Source organism: Schistocerca cancellata, chromosome 6 (genome assembly GCF_023864275.1).
Source record: "Schistocerca cancellata isolate TAMUIC-IGC-003103 chromosome 6, iqSchCanc2.1, whole genome shotgun sequence".
NCBI lineage: Eukaryota > Metazoa > Arthropoda > Insecta > Orthoptera > Acrididae > Schistocerca > Schistocerca cancellata.
The window spans coordinates 576,400,841-576,426,746 of record NC_064631.1 but is presented as its reverse complement, the minus strand read 5'-3'; the positions used below and the strand labels follow the sequence as shown (position 1 = coordinate 576,426,746).

The 25,906-nt window shown below is 40.0% G+C and overlaps 2 protein-coding genes across 2 annotated transcripts in view; one reads left to right on the top strand and one right to left on the bottom strand.

The window, feature by feature from the left end:
* The window catches only part of LOC126190690 (kinesin-like protein KIF14), a 270,020-nt gene that overhangs the window by 83,262 nt on the left and 160,852 nt on the right, over positions 1-25,906 (top strand). The window lies entirely within an intron of this gene.
* Positions 6,669-25,496, bottom strand: LOC126190691 (uncharacterized). The gene is made up of 2 exons (XM_049931151.1): positions 25,341-25,496; positions 6,669-7,700 (listed from the first exon to the last, which is right to left on the bottom strand). The coding sequence occupies exons 1-2, from the start codon at positions 25,435-25,437 to the stop codon at positions 7,438-7,440; spliced, it is 360 nt and encodes a 119-aa protein (XP_049787108.1). The 5' UTR covers positions 25,438-25,496; the 3' UTR covers positions 6,669-7,437.

The following is a 25,906-nucleotide window of genomic DNA, read 5'->3' as shown; positions in this document are numbered from 1 at the left end:
CATAGACACAGGCAACAGAGCATGCACAATGTCGGCACTAGTACAGTGTATATCCACCTTTCGCAGCAGTGCAGGCTGCTATTCTCCCATGGAGACGATCGTAGAGATGCTGGATGTAGTCCTGTGGAACGGCTTGCCATGCCATTTCCACCTGGCGCCTCAGTTGGACCAGCGTTCGTGCTGGACGTGCAGACCGCGTGAGACGACGCTTCATCCAGTCCCAAACATGCTCAATGGGGGACAGATCCGGAGATCTTTCTGGCCAGGGTAGTTGACTTACACCTTCTAGAGCACGTTGGGTGGCACGGGATACATGCGGACGTGCATTGTCCTGTTGGAACAGCAAGTTCCCTTGCCGGTCTAGGAATGGTAGAACGATGGGTTCGATGACGGTTTGGATGTACCGTGCACTATTCAGTGTCCCCTCGACGATCACCAGTGGTGTACGGCCAGTGTAGGAGATCGCTCCCCACACCATGATGCCGGGTGTTGGCCCTGTGTGCCTCGGTCGTATGCAGTCCTGATTGTGGCGCTCACCTGCACGGCGCCAAACACGCATACGACCATCATTGGCACCAAGGCAGAAGCGACTCTCATCACTGAAGACGACACGTCTCCATTCGTCCCTCCATTCACGCCTGTCGCGACACCACTGGAGGCGGGCTGCACGATGTTGGGGCGTGAGCGGAAGACGGCCTAACGGTGTGCGGGACCGTAGCCCAGCTTCATGGAGACGGTTGCGAATGTTCCTCGCCGATACCCCAGGAGCAACAGTGTCCCTAATTTGCTGGGAGGTGGCGGTGCGGTCCCCTACGGCACTGCGTAGGATCCTACGGTCTTGGCGTGCATCCGTGCGTCGCTGCGGTCCGGTCCCAGGTCGACGGGCACGTGCACCTTCCGCCGACCACTGGCGACAACATCGATGTACTGTGGAGACCTCACGCCCCACGTGTTGAGCAATTCGGCGGTACGTCCACTCGGCCTCCCGCATGCCCACTATACGCCCTCGCTCAAAGTCCGTCAACTGCACATACGGTTCACGTCCACGCTGTCGCGGCATGCTACCAGTGTTAAAGACTGCAATGGAGCTCCGTATGCCACGGCAAACTGGCTGACACTGACGGCGGCGGTGCACAAATGCTGCGCAGCTAGCGCCATTCGACGGCCAACACTGCGGTTAATGGTGTGTCCACTGTGCCGTGCGTGTGATCATTGCTTGTACAGCCCTCTCGCAGTGTCCGGAGCAAGTATGGTGGGTCTGACACACCGGTGTCAATGTGTTCTTTTTTCCATTTCCAGGAGTGTATATGGCCTCCACCGGTTCTCGAACTCTAAACGTAAACCCTGCTTCTCTAATTTTCTATGGTGATCTCAGTAACACTAGTGACAGCACAAACTATGGGAATCTCTCCACTCTTATTTACTGCATTACGTTCTCTGAATGAAGCTCAGTGGTTTTGAAGGGCCTTGGGGCTGATGCAAATTGCCTAATGGTACAGTCAAATGTCTTGTCCATCATGGCACAGGTCATTGAACACCCTTTTGTGTAATGCTTTCGGATTTTGCACTGGTTGGGCAAGTGACTGTTGTGAGATGTACTTCTGAAAGTGACAGTTTACCACATACCTTGTGAACCCAGGTAGATCCAGTGGTTTCTCCTTGTACTGTTGTGTTTGTCTGTATAGCAACCAAGCATTTAGTGGGGAAAGTGAGAAGTTAGTAGTACCATTTCTTTGTTCTGAAATTAATCCTAATATTTTCCAGTATCTTCATCAAGTGTGTCAACTCCTGCTGTGGAAATGTTATAGTTAAAAATTGTGGCAGGTGTGGATATGTCAATAAACTGTTGACCGAATGGAAAGAAATTTCTTCTGAAGCCAAGATTGATAATTAATTATTATTATTTAGTGATCTTCACTTCAGAAGAAATTTCTTTCCATATTTCACTTTTTTTTCCAAATCTTCTCCTTGACATTGCTTTTGGGACAGCTAGGTTATAGCAATCCTTGCCCATTTCCCAGTACATTCTGTGTGTTGGTAGAGGGTGGTAACCAATTAGAAGAAATATGGTCAATAACACTTTTTTTCAGCCCTTGATACCTTGAATGTTATATCCCCTTGCTGGTGGTTGGAGGTATTTGTATAATTAGCTAGCATGTCTCTAATAAGGTGATCATAGAACAGTTAAAATAGCTGAACATTATTGAAACTGGTGGTGCTGGATGTTTAACACAGTGGCTCCTTAGACTCCTTAATCCCTATGTAGGAATCATCAATCATATTTTTATAGTTACGGATAAATATCTGAGAACATTCTAATAAGCATATTTCATAACCAGTCTTTTCACGTCATAGTAATCTACCTCTTTGGTAACAATTTCTCTATTACAATACTTTGTAACTTTTGCTTCTGCAACAGGATTTTTCTCTCTTTCACATACGCCATCTTTCTTCATCTGACTGTCTTGGGTAACCTTGGGGGTATGTGTATAATTCAGCCTCAGAAAAATCAGAATCCTCTTTTAATTAGCCTGTCATTTCATTGGCAGTCAACCAAGTGCTTGCAATTATTTCAATGCTCCCATTCAGTCCCACTGTTCCAAAAATGGAAAACTTGGGTATAATGCATTATAACCCTTTGTTGAGAAATAATTATGAACAAATACCACATACACATTAACATTCAGTTGCTTATACACCATATTTTGTAAAAGTAATATGACTATCTAGTGTCAAATATGATAAAACTTATTTACATTTTCTTTGAAGCCACTTTTCCATAAACAGTAATTACTGTAGCATTAGCAAGGTTGCTCTGCAGAAGTTCTCACCAGAACTGTATGTTTTACACAAAAGCACAGAGCATTTGCCTCAAAAATGTAGCAGTGGGATTAACTGGATTAACACTGCAATCAAACTAATTGGTAAGCAGCCAGATCATTCATCATAGTTCAGTACCTTGCCCTTGGACATAGACCTACTAGAAGATGGTCGGTCGACCAAAAGTAGACCTTATATAAAATAATATCCTTGTTAAACTTTAGTTCCCCATGTAACAGGCTGGATAAGTCAGTGCAAAGTCCGAAGAAAAGCAACGACATAACACCTACAATAGGATCGTGCCTAGCAAAGCACTGTGGCATTCAGATCATCCTTCAGGTTGAATATAGGTTTACCTTAACTTAATAGCAAATTCTGGTGATTTTGGTAGCAAGATTTATTCATGAATTGCCTCAAGGTTAGTGGAACATAACTTTTGAGCTCTTAAGATTTTTCTGGTAAAAAGTACACACATTCACACTCTACTACGCAAACCCTCCACTACGGTGTCCACCGTGATCCATATTATTAAATTGCAATTACCTGGGTTGATAGATATAGGGAGCAGGCAGGGAAGAACACACGGGACAAGGAGGGAGCAGTGGATTAGTGCGAGGTAGGAGTGGGAAAGAGAAATGACTCAGTGGCTGCACCAGAAGAAGAAAGGATTTCTGAGGAAGGAGAGGAACAGGGAGAAAGAGACGAAGGTTGAGTCGGAGAGGGGAATAGGGAGGAGAAAAAGGAGGGGGTAGGGGGGAAGAGATAGGGAGGGAGGGAGATGAATGCCTCCTTTGGAGAAGGGTGACAGGAGAAGGCAGTACACAATCTGGATGGAGAAGTAGTGTTGTGGACCTTGACAGAAGGAAGAAGGGAAATGTAAGGTGAGACAACTGAATGGAATTTGTTTTTGATCCTGTAGGATTACATTGTGTAAATAAATGTGCGTGTAATATAAGACATATCAAACATTATCACTTATTTCTGAAGGGGAACCGTTTTGAAACCTCCTGCCAGATTAAAACTGTGTGCCCGACTGAGACTCGAACTCGGGACCTTTGCCTTTCACAGGCAAGTGCTCTACCACTGAGCTACCGAAGCACAACTCACGCCCGGTCTCACAGCTTTACTTCTGCCAGTATCTCGTCTCCTACCTTCCAAACTTTACAGAAGCTCTCCTGCTTCTGCTTCGAGTCTCGGTCGGGCACACAGTTTTAATCTGCCAGGAAGTTTCATATCAGCGCACGCTCCGCTGCAGAGTGAAAGTCTCATTCTGGAAACATCCCCCAGACTGTGGCTAAGCCATGTCTCCGCAATATCCTTTCTTTCAGGAGTGCTAGTTCTGCAAGGTTCGCAGGAGAGCTTCTGTAAAGTTTGGAAGGTAGGAGACGAGATACTGGCAGAAGTAAAGCTGAGAGACCGGGTGTGAGTCGTGCTTCGGTAGCTCAGTGGTAGAGAGCTTACCCGCGAAAGGCAAAGGTCCCGAGTTCGAGTCTCGGTCGGGCACACAGTTTTAATCTGCCAGGAAGTTTCATATCAGCGCACACTCCGCTGCAGAGTGAAAGTCTCATTCTGGAAACATCCCCCAGGCTGTGGGTAAGCCATCCTTTCTTTCAGGGGTGCTAGTTCTGCAAGGTTCACAGGAGAGCTTCTGTAAAGTTTGGAAGGTAGGAGATGAGATACTGGCAGAAGTAAAGCTGTGAGACCGGGCGTGAGTCGTGCTTCAGTAGTTCAGTGGTAGAGCACTTGCCCGCGAAAGGCAAAGGTCCCGAGTTCGAGTCTCGGTCGGGCACACAGTTTTAATCTGACAGGAAGTTTCATATCAGCGCATACTCCGCTGTAGAGTGAAAGTCTCATTCTGGGAACCGTTTTGATTAAACTCCTGAATATCACTGATCGTAAAGAACAATATAAACAAATTTAATTTAGTAAATACTTTTTAATGCTAAAAAAATGCTTTTCGACCAATAATATTTGAAATTTTTTTGGAAAGTTAGTGTCATGTATGCTGTCATGCAGGTTTTTTGGCAGATTGTGGGAATATGATACTCTAGTACTAAGGTCATTTTACAAACATTGTCAGTCAGTGGGTTGTGCTTTGTGTATCATTCTTTCCCTGTGTATTCAGGTGTGTACACTTGCATTTGTAATTCACTGCGAACTATCTTTTGTGATGTATGTTGTTGTTGTATATATGTACAAAGACGCAAAAATTAAATTTTTAAAGAACTTTGTGCATGTTTCATAAGCCCTTGTTCATCTTTTGTTTTTTCGATGTTTGTGTTTTGCCACACCGTCACTCCATACTGAAGGTACTGTTCAGACTGATCATGGTATAGTGTGTACAGAAGCTGTTCGTCTGGGTATCATGAAAGCTGCTTCATTATGAATGTGAAAGAGCTTAGTTTCTTAGAGACAGAATTTGTATGCTCTTTCCATTTCAACTTATTATCTGCAGTAATGCCTAAAGATCCAGTGGATTCTACTTCGTCCATCTTTATATCGTCCACCTCTAAATTCGCAAGCACAGATTTCTCTCTGTTTGTGAACACTGCATACATAGTTCTCTTCAGATTTGTAGCTAATTTTCTGTGAACCCCTGTGCTATGACATTTGCAGAAATACATGCTTTTTCTCAAACTGTTCCACATTTTGGTCACTGTTGTGTATTGTCATGTCATCTGCATATAGTATTTCCTCCTCTCTCTCTCTCTCTCTCTCTCTCTCTCTCTCTCTCTCTCTCTCTCTCTCTCTTCAATGGCTATATCATTTACAAACATTAAACGCTAGTGATCCCATTACTGATTCCTATGGTACTTCATATTTGATGTCTTTGGTTCCTGACTGACTTCCCTATTGATACCTTGTTGCATAAATATTATTGTATCCAGTCTTTTGCTTGGCATCAAATTCCACAGTTTTCCAATTTTTGTATCAATCTTTCGTGGGCAATGGTGTTGAATACTTTGGGTAAGTCTGTTAGCACTGATGATGCTACACAAACATCACTGCTCTCAGTTGTTAAGTGAAGGTCTTCGGTTACTGTATTGCCCTTGGTGAGAGGTAGTGCCTGAAATTTGGTATTGTCGGCACACTCGTGATGCTGTGGATCTCGGAATACTGAATTCCCTAACAATTTCCGGAGTGGAATGACCCCTGTGTCTAGCTCTAACTACCATTCCACATTCAAAGTCCGTTAATTCCTACCATGCGACCATAGTCACATCAGAAATATTTTCACACGAACCACCTGAGTACAAATAACAGCTCTGCCAGTGCACTGCCGTTTTATACCTTGTGTACATGATACTACCGCCACCTGTATATGTGCATATTACTGTCTCGTGACTTAAGTCATGTCAGTGTAGTACTCTGATGTTAATAACAAGGCTGGTGTTTCTTTCAAAATATCATTTGAATTATGTGTGTGACATTGTCTATTACTGTAATGCCCCAATGACAACAGATTATTGTTGTGGTTGCTGCTGCTCCTGTTGCTGTTATTTGTAGTTATTGTCTGCACAGTAATGCACAAATGTTTCACTTGAATTTAAAGAGAATCAGTTCTGGTGGCAAGGATGATAAAACTTAAAGCACCATGGCATCTTTTGCTCTTAGCTCATTCACATGAAATGACGCACTTGGCAAACTGCAGACTTCTACAAGGCAGAGGAAGACTAATTATTTACTGATGGTGTAGAAACTATATATAGAGAAGTGGAAAGTAACAGTTGAGTGTGAATAATAAACTTTGGAAACTTTTTTGAAGATAATCTCCCTTTGATGGGATAATGCTTCTAAGAACTATGGGTAGCTTAGTATAGTACCCCAACAGGGAAATTTCATTATTGGTTTTTTCTACTGTTTTATTGTAAACAGACTTAGGGATATATATAAAATATTATACATAGAGTTAATGAAACTACAAACCAGGTATGTGCATAATCTGCAAAATAAAAAAGGATACTTTTGCTCAGGAGTTTTTTTTTTACTCCTTTTGAACATCAGTGAAGATGAAGATGCAGTTAAAATTTAATTACCTTAATGGTTCATAGAGAGGCTCCAGCATAAGTAGGGGAAATGTAAATACTGTCACTTTTTGGGAGCATGAGAACGATTCAGTGTATCATTCTATCTTGTTACAGCACTCAATAATGTAAACTTTAAAATATGTTACAGAACACAAATAAAATAAAAAAATGCTAAACAAACTATGACAATTATCTCATTCTATACAAGTATTCAGTCTGTTAAGTAAATGACTAGTGTTTTGAAGTCTTATTGGACTTGGAATGTAAACAGTTTAACACACACACTTCCTGGTCAAAGTCAGTTAAATTCTTAAAAAAAAAATATCGTGTTATTGCACTTGAACATACTGAAAAGCATCTTTCAGACTTACATTAACCATTTTCATGAATATCATTCTCGAATTATTTACATTCTTCACCAGGATTGTAAGAGACGGTAGTAAAATTTCAAACAAGTTCTAGATTGCATTGTTAATTATCCAGTGCTACAATAAAGTTACTGGAATTGTCTTATTCAATGATATTCCTAAAAAATTATGTACAAGTAGTATTAAAATACAAATTTACAACCCCTGCAGAGGTAGTTCAACTATGATTTTATTTGACTTCGTGCTGATCCCTGATCCTGTGCCTGAATGTTTAATTCTGCTGTTTTTTGTGAATGTTGTTCAGGATTATCAGTCTCTTCCTCAATACAGGCATCATTTTTGTGATCTTGACGAGATTTAGTTCTAATGTAGGTGGACAGAGGTCTGCGTTGCTTTTCTTGACATATAGGACATGGCTCCTTTGATGCTTTTGCTCCAGAACAAGAAGCCTTGTTTTTATTTGTCGCTGCAGATGCTTTGTTGCCTAGAAGAAAAAAGAAACATTAAAATAGCAAATGGTATATGTTGATTGAACAATACATACAAACAACAGATAGAGAAGGATTTATTAATGAAGCAAATTTGATTGATGATGGATACAGGTTACTTATAAATAATGGAAAATTCTACAGTCCTTCCTGATTATATTGATATATACATTATAGGGTTTCAAATGAAAAATGACCAATATATACCAATTTTAAAGTTATGGTCATGTATGCCGCCACACCCCATTTATTTCTGTTACATAACCAGTATTATTTCGTAAAGAACTGTGAACTTTGTTTCCAGTGATTATATGTATGATACATTGTATATGTTGGTAACAGTGCAGCTTTCTAGTGTCTGTAAATGATTATCTTTGCTAGTATTTACTTTTGTTTTGCTGAAGCAGTTTGTTCACGTGTTGTTGCCCAAGTGCTACATATATTTGTGGAAGTACATATCCTTTGTAGCGTGGAGAGCTGCATCAAACCAGTCTCAAGACTGAAGATCACAACAACAACAACATATCCTTTAATGTGCAATAAATACAAACTATGCCACGCATAAAGAAATTCAATAAAAGGAAATTCCGTGGTACCCAGTTCACAAATAAAACAAGCCACACTGTTGAAAGTAACTTATGGTCTTCACAGAAGAAACTCCCACATGGCACACTTCCTATTGATTCAAATTTTTGTGTTAAATAATGATGCTCTTTGTAGTGGATATGTTGTTGTTGATGTTTGATAAAGGAAGTGGTGAAATGTAAACAGTGTTACGGTGTAGGATGTCTGGAAATAACTGAACAACAAAGTAGCAGGAAGGGTTTAGCATAAAAATTAGTTGTTCTGTGTAGATCCTGCAATAAATCTACCTCAAAAATGACTTTGAACATTGTGCATCATTCATATGATGTGAATTTGAGGTTAGTGTATGCAATGCGTGCAACAGGAAAAGAAAAAAGGCTGCTCAAACATTTTGTGGTTTGACGGATCTTCCTCCTCCTCCCAGTAGGTTCAGCAAATACATAAAAATACTTTTAGGTTCCTTGACTGTTGTATCTAAAGCATGTATGAAACATGCAGTAGAAGAAACTGTAAATATTAGTGGAACCAGGAACATTGCTGTTACACTTAATGGGACATGGCAACGTCGAGGACATCGTTCCTTGAATGGTGTTGTAAGTGCTACTTCTCTGGAGAATGGAAAAGTTGTTGATATTGAGTGCTTATCTAAGTACGGCCACACCTGCCATGGTAACACTGAAGGACATATTGAACATTAGTGTTCTAAGAATTATGATGGTTACAGTGGAGGTATGGAGTGTGATGGAGTTCTAAAAATATTTCAGAGGTTGGTGCCTGTTTATAATGTTAGATAAACAAATGACCTAGGTGATGGCGACTCTAAAGCTTTCAATAAAATTAATGAGTTCAATGTTTATGGTGATAACTTGGTAACAGTACTGGAGTGTTGTGGACATGTGCAAAAGAGGATGGGTGCTAGATTGAAGAAGCTACGAAGAGAAATGAAAGAAAAGTTGCTATCTGATGGAAAATCTCTGTCTGGCCAAGGCAGATTGACAGAAACTGAAATAGACCTTCTTCAGAGTTATTATGGACTGGCAGTTAGACGAACTGCACCTCTGAATGATGTTACAGCAATGAGAAAGGCTGTATGGGCCACCTATTTTCATAAGTTGTCCACAGATGACCACCCTGTCCATGGACTTTGCCGTAAAGGAGCAGATTCTTGGTGTGGTTACAGAAAAGCAAAAGAAAGTGGTCAAATATACCATCATAAGCATTCTCTTCCTGAGCCTGTTATGAATGAAATAAAACCAATTTTTAGAGACCTAAATGACACTGTTCTGCTTAGTAAATGTCTTCATGGGGCACGCAGAATACAAATGAAAGTTTCAACCATTGCATATGGGAAAGATTATCCAAGGAATGTTTTTGTAGGACTAAATATATTAAAAGTTGGTGTACTATATGCAGTGATATGTTTCAGTGATGGAGTGATAGGAAAGTTGGAAGTCCTGAGAAATTTAGGCACAAAATGTGGCTTTAATATGGAAGATAAAGTGCTTGCGTGTGACAGATAACGGTTGTATGAAACTGAAAGATCCGTTCTTCAAGTTACTAGAGAAACAAGAAGTGCTAAAAGGAATGCCAAGAGGAAGCTTGAAGATGGAGAAATGCTGCAGGATGAAGACTATGCTTCAGAAATGTTCTGAGGCACAGTTTAATTGGACTCATATCTTCATTTGCAATTTCCCGCAAGTTGTATTTTTCAGAATTCAGGTACAAATATTTCCTAAAGTTTATAAAGCATTGCTCTAATTTTTTCTGTAACTTGCAATAGTCCATACTTATGTAGTAGACCTAAGCTTTTTTGCAGAATCAACTAAATATAGAAAAAATAACATTTTTATTAGGAAAAAAATATAAAAATTAAAATGTAAGATGTGATATTTTTTTTATCCTTGTAATATACATAATAGTTGGAATTAAATAGTCTGGTACCTCAGCCATCATGTCATGCATATCTGGTAAAAATTTTGTCTCCTCCAAATGTGTAACATTGAATTAAATGGTACCTCAATTTGAGGAAGCATTTTGGAAACAAATTGCATCAATTTCTTTGTAATTTTTTTTATGACCCTGAGCAGGTTAAAAAATATCCAAAATAATTTTAATTTGTTTAGAAAGTGTGCTGCATTACCTGATATAAAAAAAATCTGTAAAACATGTACGTTATGAACAGTACCTGAAAGAAATAGGTATTGATTTTTACATAATGCTGAGCCGGAAAGTACCCTGTGTCCTTAAGGGGCTGGGTTAAAATATGCACTATGTAATGCTGACATTTGAAGAGTGTCTCCATTTCAAAGATTTGAAGCCTTGAAAATTAGTAGTGTCTTGCGTCAGTTCCCAACCTCCATTTGCCTGGCTACTGCATCTTTACCTGTATCTTCACCATAATCTTCCATTTGATCACTGATTCTTGTTAATTTTCATCAAACAGATTTTGATGTGGTAAGAACATAGGAAATGAAATGGAAGAAGGCAGCCACTCACTATAATACCCTTGTGCAGTGATCCTAACAGTATTGATTTTATTAAATGGTGCACACTTGAAGCAAACTTTGTTCCTCATAAACAGTTAGCGGAATTATCATAAAGTGTTGCACATTAAGAAGAATTATTAGTGAAACAGAAAGAGTAGACAGTCTTCAGATGCTTTAAAGACTTTATCATTTATTTGAAGATATACTTGCAAAGCATAGTACTGCAACTGAAAGGGGAGTGTTACATGTGTACCTTATAGTTAGTGCCAAATAAACATTTGGATTTCGTAATATGGAGGAATCTGAGATAGCATGCTGATTTCTTTTTGAGTAAACAAAAATCACATCTAATGTAATTGCTTTTATTGTCTGCAAATAAATGGTTTTCATGATGAAATATTAGCTGCTTTGGTATATTAAATGTTTCTGAAAAGAATACGTGAAGGTATCTCTTATACTCTGTAACATAGGATAATGGTTTGGTGAGACATTACTGTCTGTGCTTAGAGAACATCACTGCGAGAATTCAGAATTGTTGCAAAAACATCATATGCATAATTTAATAAAGTCAAGCACTAAGTGAAAAAACATTCGTCTGATTATGAAATTTGATGTGACTTACCAAATGAAAGTGCTGGCAGTCGACAGACACACAAACGAACACAAACATACACACAAAATCCAAGCTTTCGCAACAAACTGTTGCCTCATCAGGAAAGAGGGAAGGAGAGGGAAAGACGAAAGGATGTGGGTTTTAAGGGAGAGGGTAAGGAGTCATTCCAGTCCCGGGAGCGGAAAGACTTACCTTAGGGGGAAAAAAGGACGGGTATACACTCGCGCACACACACACATATCCATCCACACATATATAGACACAAGCAGACATATTTAAAGACCAAATTTGATATATATGCATCTTAGTGCTCAGTGAGCTCGTCATATTCAAGGTACTTTATTTTGTGCAGTGTAATCATTTACACTGTTCTTCGCCTAAATTATCTCATTACAAGTTTGCATTTCTCTAGCTTTTGAATTTATAAGTACATTTCAGAAACAAACACAATATAAAGTACAAAGCCACAACTTTTGTATGTTTATCACTGTTGATAGTTGCATGGTAGTAGAGAAACAGGCTCTCTTTTGCAGCACTAATCTTCTAATATATTAATATCTGATTGTTTTTATCATTGATTATAATAGTAGTTGGTTTCTCAGCGATTATTTGCCTTTATATTTTATAAAGTTTTTTTATGGTCAACGGTGTTAATTTAAGAGGTGATAAATAAACTTCTTGTATAAGGTCATGTGGCATGTACCTGCAAAGGCTTTTAACATTATCTGGTAAACCGAACCCTAATTTCATGAGTTTTACCTTACTTTTTACATGTGTAGATAATGTACCTTCAGCCAAGGACAAATATGCTCTCTTTCAGAAAGAGAAAAGAGACTTTTCTATTGATGGTTACATCTTTTTCAATAAGAATGAACATATGCAACATTGCTAGTTACATCATCCATTAATGAGTAACTAGATAGATTCTGCTCAAATGGCAGCACTGTGAAAGTATATATGTAAGTACACTCATGTGATTCATGTGCAGTCATTATTTTGCCATTCCTAATAGTCTGATGTGATCTAGTGAAATGTGGAATAAGGGCATAATTCCTTTTTAAAAATTGATGGATGACTCTCACACTATAATTAAGTAATCCTCCTGAGAATTTCAACATAAACACAAAGGAAGTAAGCTAATGGATTAAAAAACTTCCTTCCCATTCAAAATAAAGAACAGCTTAAAAAGGAAAGATGTAATGGATCAGTATGCACAGTCTCATTAGCCTTTGTTGATAAAATTACTTTACGCTAAACTTTGCGGAAGAACTGCATCTATGTGCTGCTTATCTACACCATAGTATTTCTGTCTTGTTTTCATTAAACATAGTTTCAGGAAGAGTCAGTATGCAATAGTGTTGGCCAGAGTGGCACTTAAGGCAGGCCACTACAAGTACAGCCAAAGTGAATAAATATATTGAGGTACAGTTTTCACTAAGTACGGTGCACAATACAGCAATTTTTTGACATATGCAACTAAGTTTTAATGTTCATAGCTGCCTTATTGTGAAACTATGTACTTTTCCTGTGACATTGAAGAGAACCTTCAAATAGCAGTCAAACAACATGACATGTGGAACTTGGTCAAACAGTAGCAAGGTAACAGCACTGCAAATCACTGTCATGCTATCTGGAGAAGAGATCCCTCAAACAGTCCATTGTACAGTACTAAATCTAACCAACATATAATTCGGGTACTGTTCCTGTTTGACTATCGTGTCATATGCCAAAAATGTTATCCTTGGCATTGATACATACTGTAAAGTGATTCTGGGTTGATAATACTGCACACTGAATTTCATCTGAACTTACAACAACACAGGCCTGTATCTTCAACTCAGTTTTCCTTGCAGACTGCTAATTTTAATTTTCTCTACAGATGCAAGACCAGAGATATTATGGTGAGCATACAAACTGTTTTGTTTTCTCCATATGACCCAAACAATGATCTCCAAATGTTCTGTTCAAGTCTTTAATTATGTCTGCAGAATGGGTGGTCATATTGGTACCACACAGTTTGTGTTATGTCTAGAGGGATGTCTTCCAGTTAGAGTGGCAGCATATCTAGTAGTAAATAGATTTTTCCGACACTCTAGTGTCCCATGAAGTGGGTAGCAGTGATGCAAATTTTAAAAAGTTCACACGACACATTAGCAGACAAGAGTCTTTGCTTATCCACTTCTCTCAATCAATGTGAACTATCTTCCTTGCATCAGTTTCTGTTACTCAGTTGTGTATTTGATTCTTCACAGTTCAGATGACAGACTTATTTAAAATAATATTTGCAAAGACAGATAATGAGGATTTGGCATGATATGGCTACCTTCCAGCATACAGCCACACTACTAACAGTGTGGTATCTTTCTCCATAAACAAAAATTGTGTCCATTTTTTTTAACTGTAATATTTATTCAAAAGTCTGAATAGCTTCACGAGCAAGTTGTCTGATCACTAGTCTGATCACAACAGCAGTAGAGCACAAACTGATAGTCACAACTAAACACATGAACCATACCTGAGTTATGTGTTTACTTATAGGTGCAGTACGGCAAACATGCTGTGGTTTCAAATCTTGGTCATACTCCATGTGCTTGTCACCATGATGGCTAGTATGAGAGCTCTCAACACACAATATGTTTAACTATTACATTGGAAGCAATGGAAGAAAAATGTCTCACTTGTGTAATGATTTTGCTTGTTCTTCTAACAATAAGGTATACCTCTCACTTTCAAGACATTCTGTTTGGTTTAACATGTATTTTATTGTGTTCATGTGATAGTGCCTTGAAAACTTGTTCCATTAACATAATCAGTTCTTCCTCCTGGGTTGGAAAAAAAGAAATTGGTGATCAGCTTGAATCTGAATTTTCTCTTATTTTGTACTTATTTCATTTTCTGTCTGAAATTTCTGTTAAGCTGTACTGGGATGGATTGTATACCGAAATAGTGAAAAGTGCATCATAGAGCCACAGTTCACAGAAGTGCACTGCGTGTTCAGTTATCTGCTTTTGGTCTGTCTCCTCCACAGTTTCCATCATCTCAATTAATGACACACAAGGAATTGGACACAGTGTAGTGTATGTATTTGCTGTCAGTAAATTAACTGATGAGGACCCCTTTATCTACATGTTTTTGGATACAGAAATTGAGCCTAGTTGATTCAGTTTTTTTCCCAGCCAAAGTGCTTGTTTTGATATAAATTCAGTAATGGGCCCCCAAAAATTTACTAACCAGGTAATTTCAGTCAGCATGACCATCTTCAGATCTGACTGAAACCAGTACATTACATAATTTAAGTAATTGCATATATCATGTTAATCAACGATACAAGCTTTGTCACAAAATCTAAAAATTTTTCTGACTACCATAGATACTATTAGGTCAGATGTGTTGTTTCTTGAGAGACATGAGGTATACTACCACGCTGCAACGGGTGACTTACTTTGAGAGTGCAAGCACATCACTTGTCACAGCATATATGTCATGTCTGTGAAGTGTGAACACATCTTCCATAATAGTGTCCACGATACTCGGAAAAATTTTCAGATTTTGTAACAAAGCTTGTATGGCTGATTAGTGTGTGTGTGTGTGTGTGTGTGTGTGTGTGTGTGTGTGTACTGGATTCACAGGCCTGGAGATGGTCATAACTGAATCAAGTACCACTGGAGTAATGTAGACCCAAATAATTTACACCAACATAAAAACATACATTACAGTTGTTCAATATAAAAGTAGTGATTCCATCTTCATAAATATTACGTTAAGGAAAAAAAGAAATTTATTTGCAAAAAACTATAAATAAATTTTAGTGTGTTATTAATACAAAAATGAATGAAATATCATTGGATACAATTGACTCAGAGAAAGTATCGCACATTTAAAAAAAATAGCTTTGAAAACAAGAAAAATATGATTTTCCATTGTGCTTAATGGATCTTATTGACTCCAGTGGTACTAGGAAATTAGTAAGAGAAGTGTAAGGAATTTTACATTAGATGTTGAACACAATAAGCATTAAAGCTCAAAACTGTGCAATTACTGCATATGTATTGAAGCACCGTATCTCACGGCGTGCGGATTGCACAGACTTTATGCATCTAGTATTTTGGCTTGAGAGATTTAGAACTTGCAAAAACTTTACACTTAATTTCTTACCTTTTTGAGGCTTTTTCTAGTTAGCACCCCAGGCAATATAATAAAGGAAAAAAGTTTGTCGCTTACTACATTTCCGCTGTCTGGCAGTCAAACTTAAGCATCATGTTTTAATTTATTGCCTCTTTACGACCGACTCTAGTCAAAGCATATTTTGCAGACAGTAGCCATATACACCCCTGAATGCACCTGCAAATTGATATCATTGCACAACACGCAGTTCAGGAGATATGATGTCTTAAAAATTGAGATAAACTAGCTTTCACCTAAAATTGAGATCACCTGCCCAGTGTATGCTACGTACAGCAAACTTTTTTTTTTTTTTTTAAACTGTTTTATACATGGAAGTTCGATTCTTTGAAGGAGATGGTGGGTTGGGGGGGAGTTGGTTAGTGACAATAAATAATGCAAGTAAGCAGTTTACGAAGGCCGAGTGGAATCGCACTTGGATTATAGAAGGCAGCAATGAACGCTGCATGCTATTATTCGAAAACAACTTCCCTGTGTTTTGTTATCTAGTGTCTCAGGACGCAAATTTTCCTTGGAATAATGGATCGTGTGTGGCACGAAAGCAATTTCTTTCGTAGGGCATCGTTGCGGCTTGCATAACCGTGGTAATGAGGACAGCTGTAACAGTGATGTTTACTGCTTGCGTTAATTGTGTTTTAAGGTAATAGGGCCATTAATTTTATTAAACACCCTAATTACTTAAACATTCAAGACTGCTTGAACACGTATTCGGCGTAGAAAGCTTTGTTGTCGCGCCTGCGATAGTACGATGACGCCTTTCGAGTGTCCAAGGTGAACCGGTGGTTGTGTTTTATCTTTTGTTGTTGATAATAAGTAGTATTTTTTCCACAAGGCTGCGCATCGCGCAATATTTTTTATGCCTGTGACCAAGTAAAATGACCTTTTTAACCTCTAGATTTAAGTATGACGTTTATCTATTAAAATACACGGACGTTTCCGGTAAGAAACAGTTTATTGTGCACTGGAAACTATTTCGTACTGCTTGAACTCCAATGGCGACAAAATTTTTACAAAATGCCAGTTTTTCCGCAGAATAGCAACGTATGTCTTTGCACAATAATTGTAGTCCAACACTTAACGTAAATTTTCAATGCGATATGGTCCTCAGCTGCGATGAATTTTTTGAATGATTTCTTGAAGCCTTCAGTTGCCATTTTCTTTATTTCCTGTACAATGGTACAATTTGGGCCTTAGGCCATTTTCAAGTATTTTATGGATGATTTTTTGGTAACAGATTGTCATATACGTCGTTGCACATATGACATAATGTTATGCTCATAAATTCGAAATAATTTATGAGCATAAGATGATGTCATAGGAGCAACAACGTATATGACATAATCTGTTACCCAAAAAATCATCCATAAATTACTTGAAAATGGCCAAAGGCCGAAATTGTACAATCGTACAGGAAACAAAGAAAATAGCAGCTGAAGGATTCAAAAAAACCACTCAAAAAAACTTAACGTGAACGTTGATGGCGGCCCTTCGACGAAACACCCACTTACGTATGAGAACTACCTTCAGTGGAGTCAGCCTCTGAGGATTATTAGATCGATAACCGGCATTCTTATCAGTAAAGAAAAGTCCACACATTTATGCACTGCAAGAAATAAGCAACCAGCCACTAATTTTATTTTTCCAAGTACTTTAATCCACAGCCACGAAGCTCAACCAACATTATCATGGACTGAATAACGTAGGTAATTGCTTATCCCTACAGACAATGGTATGCATACACACAGAACATACTTCTTTGAGGAACGAATGGCTCCCACATGTAACACACGCGTTAATACGTATTTGTAGTGATTGGACAAACTGTGAATTGCGACCTGCCCTACTATAAATAAGCCCTGCTTTCGGATCCAGTCGCTCAGAATTCTCTTGCAGATTAATGCATATAAACTGCAAATGATGGCTAACGTTTCTTTTTTGTAACTACTGTAAATAACCTGTCGCAATTCCCTGAGAGATGCTGGAGGACAGTGACATCCTTAATCGTCTTTCCGGTATACACCAGTGGCTGGATAATATTTAAACTACACGATTGTGAAGGCCTAGAAATAATGCGTTATTTCATCCCCAAGTTCATCAAACGTATCCTGGAAATTTTATACCTTGTGGTTTATGGCAGTGTCCACTTGGAAGACAGTCTTTGCTGGGAACAACAAGCTACCTAAAATGTTTTATGGACCTTAGCGGCTACGTTGCCGTGCAGCGAGACCGTATGACTCCCTGAAAATCATAACATGACCAGCCAAACTATTGGAGAAGTTAACCACGCGTACGGGTGGAAGAAGGCTAGATCATGAATGTGGAAGTCGGTGTACCGGAACATGTTGTATTAGTGCCCTCTAAATTGTGACATCTGGAATAACAATACTGTAGATGGGCAATTTCGCTTTGCGTTAAGAAATCCTGGTTCTTGGACAACTAAAAGACGACATTGCCAACCAAATATCCCACAGGGAACGGCAAGGGTTTAGCGGACAAACTGATGCAAATGACTGAAGCGTCAAGTAGGCCTACTGTACAGGTTACCTCAGGTAAATAATCACTACTTTGAGCTTCTCGCGTCAGTCCCATCGTGTTACATAGAATTATTATAGCCTAATTATGTTTAGCATTGATACAGGGTGGTCAGAAACAATTTGAAAATATTGTAAGGATGTTGCAGGGGAGGGTGTGCTGAGAAATAATTGCTAAGAAAAAAATTCAATACCTTGCGCCGTTGCAGAGTTATTCAGCATTGAATTTAGCCAATCAGGTCGTTGCGCGCGCAAATTCAAGCACTTCGATGCGCTAAAATGCGGTAATGCATAGGCATCTGTGGTCCGTTTGTTACTTCTTGAAATGCTCATTACCAGTTAAAAATGTGCCATTTCGTAAGTGATAAATTTAAACTAGGTGAGCGAAAGCTACGTTTGTTCGGTTTGAGAAAACCAAACGAAAAATACGTTTGGCGAGACCGCCTCTGATAGTCGGCTTGAGTCTGCCTGCGCCTCGACCTGGCTAATTTCTACGCTAAGTTGCTCAGAAACAGCGCAACGTATCAAATTTTTCTTAACAATTATTTCACAGCACAACCTACACTGCAACACCTTACAAGCTTTTCAGGCTATGTTTAAATTCTCGTAAATGGAAATGCTAATTGTTTACGTTTGCTGTGGACAGACTGGTGGTAGATAACGAGGGATATGTATTTCATAATGTTCATGTGTGCTTTTGCATCAGGCCAGAGTCCTTCAAAACCATTGAGCTTCATTCGGAGAACGCAATGCAGTAAATAAGTGTGGAGAGATTCCCATAGTTTGTGCTGTCACTAGTGTTATTGAGGTCACCATAGAAAGTTAGAGAAGCAGGGTTTACGTTTAAGAGTGCGAGAACCGGTGAAGGCCATATATACGTTATTGTTGTGCATAATTATGTGTTATATTTATTTTTCGTTATTCTCTTATTATTATTATTATTATTATTGTGTGTTAAACTGAAAAAAATTACAAAATTATCAGTGTACTGCAGTTTTCATTGCTGCAACACCCTTCAGTATCTACCTGCAACTTTAGTTGCTTTCTAGTATAGTGTTTAGCAGACAGTTCTCTCAGTCTATGCTGACACGACACGAGATACAGTAGCTCTAGAGCCCGCTGTTGACACCAACAAAGCGGACATAGACCACTTGCCCTAGCAGGAAGCTTGTATATATCGTATATTAATGACCTGACAGACAATATAAAAGGCAGTCGAATGAAAACGAGACAGTTGGAGAAAAGTTATGATAGTGAGTGCACGCTTAGATTTTTTGTCGTGCAAACTATGACGTCAACGTAGCGTGTGTCAGTTGCTGCTATAGTTCCTTAATCAACTGAATGGCTTGCGCAATTTTCAGACGAACGCTTTCCAGATGCTCCATTTATATGAACTGCAACTTCTTGTAGTTGCCCTAAAGCGGTGTGCTATGCACTGGTGTAAACAAATATTTAAAAACATTTTAAGTATATTATTATTATTAAAATCGTAGGAATTCGTGGCACGTTAAAAGCGGAGATGGCAGCAAGTTATATTTGGGAATGGGAGAGACAGGAACATTCTGTAACTCCTCCCTCCCTCAAGAGAACCCTGGGTCCATTAAGACTTCAATACATAAGAGGCAGTCAAATGAAAACGAGAAAAAAAGTAAATAACTCTACATTATTTCAAAATTAATCGCAATAATTGCTAATACATTTAAACCAGTGTTAGATACAACAGGCAGTAGCTTCATAGAAAATGTTTGCAGTTGCCTACGGAACCATGATTGTACCCAGGCGTGCATCTCTTCGTCCGAAGCAAATCGGCGGCCACGAATGCCTTTGGCCCCAAAAATGTGGAAATTATTTAGGGAGAGATAGGGACTGTATAGATGACGTGTAAGGGCTTCCCAGGGAAACTTCTGCAGTGTACTCCAAACGTTGGCAATATTTGAGCGGACGAAGAGGGTGCACGCAATCGTGATTCTGTAGGCAACAACAAACATTTTTCCGTGAAGGCAATTACCATCATGTCTCACAGTGGGATAGATTTATTAACAGTTATGACGATTACCTTTGAAATGACAAATACTTGCTTTGTTTTTTGCCCCGATTGCCTCGTTTTCATTTGCCTGCCTCTTATGGCATCCAGAACGAATATTTCACTCGGCATCGGAGTGTGCGCTGCTTTGAAACTTCGAGGCAGATCACAACTGTGTGGCGGACCCGGAACTCGAGATCGAGTCCTTGCGTATAGCAGCCAAGTTGTTTCTGACTTGTTTATCCCGACACGACAAACAAAACACCCTCACAGCTTCAGTTTGCCAGTACCGTCAAAGTTAGAGTTTGAGTCCTGATCTGCTCACAGTTTTAATCAACGTGGACGTTTCTATATTAATAGTAATCTGATTTTTTGCGGGTGATACAACTGTGCCCAAATATCACATCAGATCTTGATAAAATTGCACAATAGTGCAAAAACTGATGATTTTCCTTAAGTTCAGAAGTATAAAATTGTACACTTCACAAAACGCAAAAACGTAATAATCAAGGTCTGCAATATCAGTATGTCATAGTTGGAGTTAGTCAAGTCGTACAAATACCTCGTTGTAACAGTTAATGGAGATATGAAATGGCATCATCACATAGGCTGGTTCGGAAGTAAAGTTGGTAGCAAACCTCGCTTCATTGCTAAAATACTGAGAATAGGCAGTCGGTCTACGAGTTGAAATTTTAAGCGGTTAATTTTTTGATTGTTTGCAGGTACATACAGAAACGGACACAAGTATTCAAATTATGGATATCCAGCTTTAAATGTTGGAGTAATGGATACAGAAGGCGAAAATATTTGTTATACCGTGAGTCCACGAACGCATTATGTCATGTTTTAAACACACACGGCACACGAATGATAAGAATACATGTGTATTATTCAACATGTGATTTCCCGTAATAACATTACGTTACCTTATAACATAAGTACTCAAACGCAATCTGCAATATAGCAGCAAACACATGTTGTTGTTTGTACCTTCAGAACGCGTTCGTGTCTGCTGTCATAACAGTACACAAGCAAGTTCAGTTACGAGTGTCCACAATCCGAGTGGGACGGAAAGTAGAAGAGGCGACCTTAGAGGAGAGAACAATCATTTTGCATATGCATGAACAGTAAAGAAATTGGAGAAGCTGTCCACAAAAATCCGTCCACTATGTGGTGCGGCCTCCAACGTTGTAAAACCTAGGACAGGTGCTATGTTAAAATTTACTTCAATAGATACAAGACATGAGCTGAAAATGCTGAAGCAAAATTCCAGCATATCAGCAACAAAAATTAGAGCAATTCTGGAAGAACATCTTGGGAAGATGGTTCACGAAAACAGCAGTTAGTAGTGTTCTGATCAGCATTGGTTACAGTTCCAGAACACCAAGAAGAAAACCGTATGTAAGTGAAGCAAACAAGAACAAGCGGTTAGTATTTGCCAATGAGTACGTAACGAAGGAGAATGAGTTCTAGGATCGTAAGTTCAGTGTATACTGAAGTGCTAACCGGTTAAGGGTTGTCTTAAAAATATGGAAGCTAGGGTCAAACACGGAGGCGACAGCGCAGTTGCGTGGCGTTGTATGGCGTTTATTGGTTTGGGTAAGCTAGTTTTTATTGATGGCAACATGAACAAGTGTTTTTATAAAAATATACTACAAGAACATCTGTGCCGGCCGGTGTGGCCGAGCGGGTCCAGGCGGTTCAGTCTGGAACCACGCGACCGCTACGGTCGCAGGTTCGAATCCTGCCTGGGACATGGATGTGTTTGATGTCCTTAGGTTCGTTAGGTTTGAGTAGTTTGAAGTTCTAGGGGACTGATGACGTCAGATGTTAAGTCCCATAGTGCTCAGAGCCATTTGAACCAAGAACATCTGTAGAGAAGCGCTCAAAAAAAAAAAAATCTTGGACGGAATTATTATTTCCAACAAGCTTACCACAGAAGTTGCTAGGTTACGATCGTCTACAACATACCACATTAAACTCAAACACCAGCTCAGTCACCTGGCCTGTACCTGACTGAGTGAACACATGGTAAAGATTGGAAGAACCAGATAACACCATATCACAAGTAAAACAAGACTGAAAAACATTATTCTGCAAGAAAGAAATAATATTGATTCGGATGTAACCAGCAAGAATGTACATTCAATGCTAAGGCCTTATGCAGCAGGAAACTCCATGAAAAGCAAATACTAGAGTCCTGTGTTTTCTTTATGTCCAAATGTTGGAAACTATATTTCAGTTTTCATTATGAAAATGTATTTATGTTTAATTTGAGTAAATACATGAGACATTAAAAACGAAAGAAAGATGTGTTGAAAACATAAGGAGATTTCAGTGTGTACCAAACCTGGAGACATGAACCTGAGAACTTGCGTATATTTGTTTTACGAGTTGATAATTAAAACATTGTGATTACCCTTCCTACAAAGGAGACTGCCAAGAAAACACTTGTGCGAACCATCCTAGAATATTGAAGAAATGCATCGGACACAGACCTCATCTTTTGCCCTAGCGTTTATTCCGTCTTGTACGGAGCCCGTTTTTTTCTAGGTTTAGCAAATTTTATTTTACCACTTAAGTGTGTCAGGCGTCAAAGTGACCCCTAATTGGGTGAAGCCGAGAGCGTCATGTCTCAATCGCGTAAATTTTGCCCTGTGTGTGCTCGTATTTTAACTGTTTGTATTATCGTTCACTGTGAGGTGGATGTTGGGGACCAGCGGAGCATTTGCCCAAACGAGCATGGGAAATTGCCTAAAATGCACACTCGGGCTGGCCGGTGTACCATCCCATCCCATGCCCATGCCCATTAATCCGCCGGGTGGATTCGATCAAGGCCTGGCTCATCTGTCTAGCAAGCTAGCGCGCAACGCTATACGAACTCTGTAGGATGCGCAGACAAAGTAAGTGGGAACTAACAGGAGATACAGAACGTATACAAAGGTCAGTTCAAATGGTCAGGTTTATTTCATTCACGTGAGAGCCTCACAAAAATACTGGGAAATGTGGACTGCAGACACGTGGAGAAAAATGCCAACTATTCCGCGAAAGTCTGTGGAGTTTCAGAACCAGTGTTACGTGAGGATTGTGGGAACATACTGCAGCCCGCACAGGATCTAGAATGTATTCATTTATTTAGCTTATGGCATTACATTTCAACAGCAACTAACAATTGTCGATTACATAATTTTACAAAATTTAATGGCTCAGGTGTCTGTCTGGTTGGTTCTGAGAAGAACCGTTCTGAAGCAGTTCGCGTTCATGTTTAAGCCAGGAGATCTGCAGTAGATAAGTCTGGGCTGCCAGCTTTGATAATCGCTTAGCACCATCCAGATGCGTGCAGTATAGGGTGTGCTGCGGACGCGAGTATCTCGAAGACAAGATTATACTAATTACGGCGCAGACAGAAGTAATTGAACAGCCACTGTTCCGCCTTCCATACGTAAATGGAACGGAAGGTATGTGGCACGATCCTCTTCACAAAAATTAGAAACATATGGCTGTATATGAATTTAGATAAACGATCACGAACGTTCTGGCTGTTCAGAACACATCTGGAGACACAATTACGGAAGGAAGCAAACATTTCATGCCTGTTAGATGTGCTTCGCTAATTTACGAGACGCAAATGCGCAGTCAGTGCGCAGGCGCGGCTTCCATTGGTTGGGAGAGCGGACTGCGCAGAAACGTATAGCCGCCGGCAAGGTTCCGCGCTGCGCGGCAGTGTTTACAGGATTCGTAACGAGGACACGCGGACCGCAGCCGCTCCGCGCCGCGAGCTGTCTCCAGAAATAGACGCTGGGCGCGCGCCGAAGGCCGGCCAGGGGCTCGGCCGCCGAGCCGAGCCTCCTGCTTTTCCAGCCAACCACCAAGCGCAGCACTGCGAGCTAATGAACCCGCAGCTTTCGGCCGTGAACTGGCCGCACTGGCACATCTCGTTCGCTCATATCTAACACAAACACATCCCTCGTAACGTTTAACGATCTCGTTCTTGGATACTGCTGTTATTGCTAGTCCGGGAGTTTTGCCCATGAAGGAGCAACCGATTACGTTAAAAAGTGATCAATCTTCAGAGTGTGAAGAACGTGTCGCGACGATACCCATAACACGTTGTACCCAATCTAGGCACGCTGCTTTCGGGAAATGCAGTGACGATCTTGAACAATCTTTTTGAATTATGTGTTTCAGCCAGGCAACATAACCAGTTTTGACTTACTGGTTACTCGTCAGATGATTTAAATAAGTCACGTAGTTACTCAACCAGGCGCGGAGAACTGCTCTCAATGTAAACACACATCTGCGTTTTGATTGTCGGAACTAAAAGGTATAGCTAACTATGTACCTTAGTAAATACTATATAAGATCAAAAATGTTCACAGTGCAAAACTGATTCTGAGAAAAGCCTTCCCAAAATAAGAACTAGTAAAAAAAAAAGAGAAAGAAAACCTTAGTTGCTGGTTTACATGAGCTAAACGAGTATTAGGAGCATGATATAAGACGCCCGTCTGCAGACGCGATCCGACAGTAGCAAACTTGTAGCTGGCGAATACTGTATGTCATTTTCCTCAACTTCAAACAGGTTTTGTGACAGCAATCATAAATAATGAAACTTCAAGTGCAGAAAGATACTCTGGACGTATTCATGGATTTGGGTTACGCCCACGTCATTGGTTCTCCTGTTAAAAAAAATACTTTTCCTCAGTTTGACTTTGACTCTTATCTAAAAACCTAAACTGTTTCCTTTTCCAAATGTTTTCTACCTGATCATGAATTTGTAATTGCGACTTCAGAGAATCGAGATGTTTGTAAACGCACCGTGTGGAGTGCGTGTGTCCAGTCACGTACGCAGCACTCGCAGGTTTCGCGGTTGCCTCTCTCTATCTGGTAATAGGGACCATTAAAAAGTCTCTCTCTCCCGACACAAAGTTGGAAATAACGTTTCTACTTATTGCTGTCTACCTTAAACGACACTTGTTAGTAGCTTCAGCTGTGCTGTTAAAATCAAACACGCACGAAGCTGGGTACCAGATGACTGGATTTTCAGTTTGTCATGGAACATATTCGTTTACAGTATGTGCCTTTTTTGCATATGGAAAGCGTATGGCACTGAAAGAACTCCGCCGTAGCAGAAGAAAGTAGATTTAACAGTCAAAAGTGAAAACTCGTACCGGGCGAAATCCGCGCAATACGAAAGGAGGCCATGACCGGTGACTGACCTTTGTGATCCTGCTGTGTCGTCCAAGTGTACTCGTATCCGCTGTGCTTGAGCGAGTGGTACGTGAATACGTCGGGGAGCGAGTTGTACACGTCCATTCTGGATGCCGCGGCGACCGCCACTGACGCCGGGTCCCAGTCACGCCTCTTTATCGCGTCGGCCGCGCTCAGGCTCCATCTGCTGTGTGTGTGTGTGTGTGTGTGTGTGTGTGTGTGTGTGTAGGCCGCTGGCGCGCTCGGATACTCTTCCGGCAACGGACTCGCTTTTCCACACTCGGGAGGCGGGTCACGCCGCCAGGGTTGCCATCTGATCATTACTGCAGCCAACGTTCTGGCTGCGATAGGCTGGTAGAAGCGACGTCCTTTCATCTTCTTCTCTATTTCTCAACTTAGTCCTAAAGATCAGGTAAGACTGGATGAAACAACTATCCAAACAGCGGAAACCAGTTATACGGGGCAGTAGGAATAAAAAATGGACAGAAAAAAGTATGTAAACTGTGTATTATTTCAGATGTAATCGCCATAACTGTTAATGCACTTACCGCTCTGAGAGACAAGACGGGCAACG

Coding starts and splice junctions, on each gene's coding strand:
- LOC126190691 (XM_049931151.1), bottom strand. CDS start 25,437: ATGGACGTGTACAACTCGCTCCCCGACGTATTCACGTACCACTCGCTC. Junction 7,701..25,340: donor GACACAGCAGGATCACAAAG/GTCAGTCACCGG, acceptor TTTTTCTTCTAG/GCAACAAAGCATCTGCAGCG.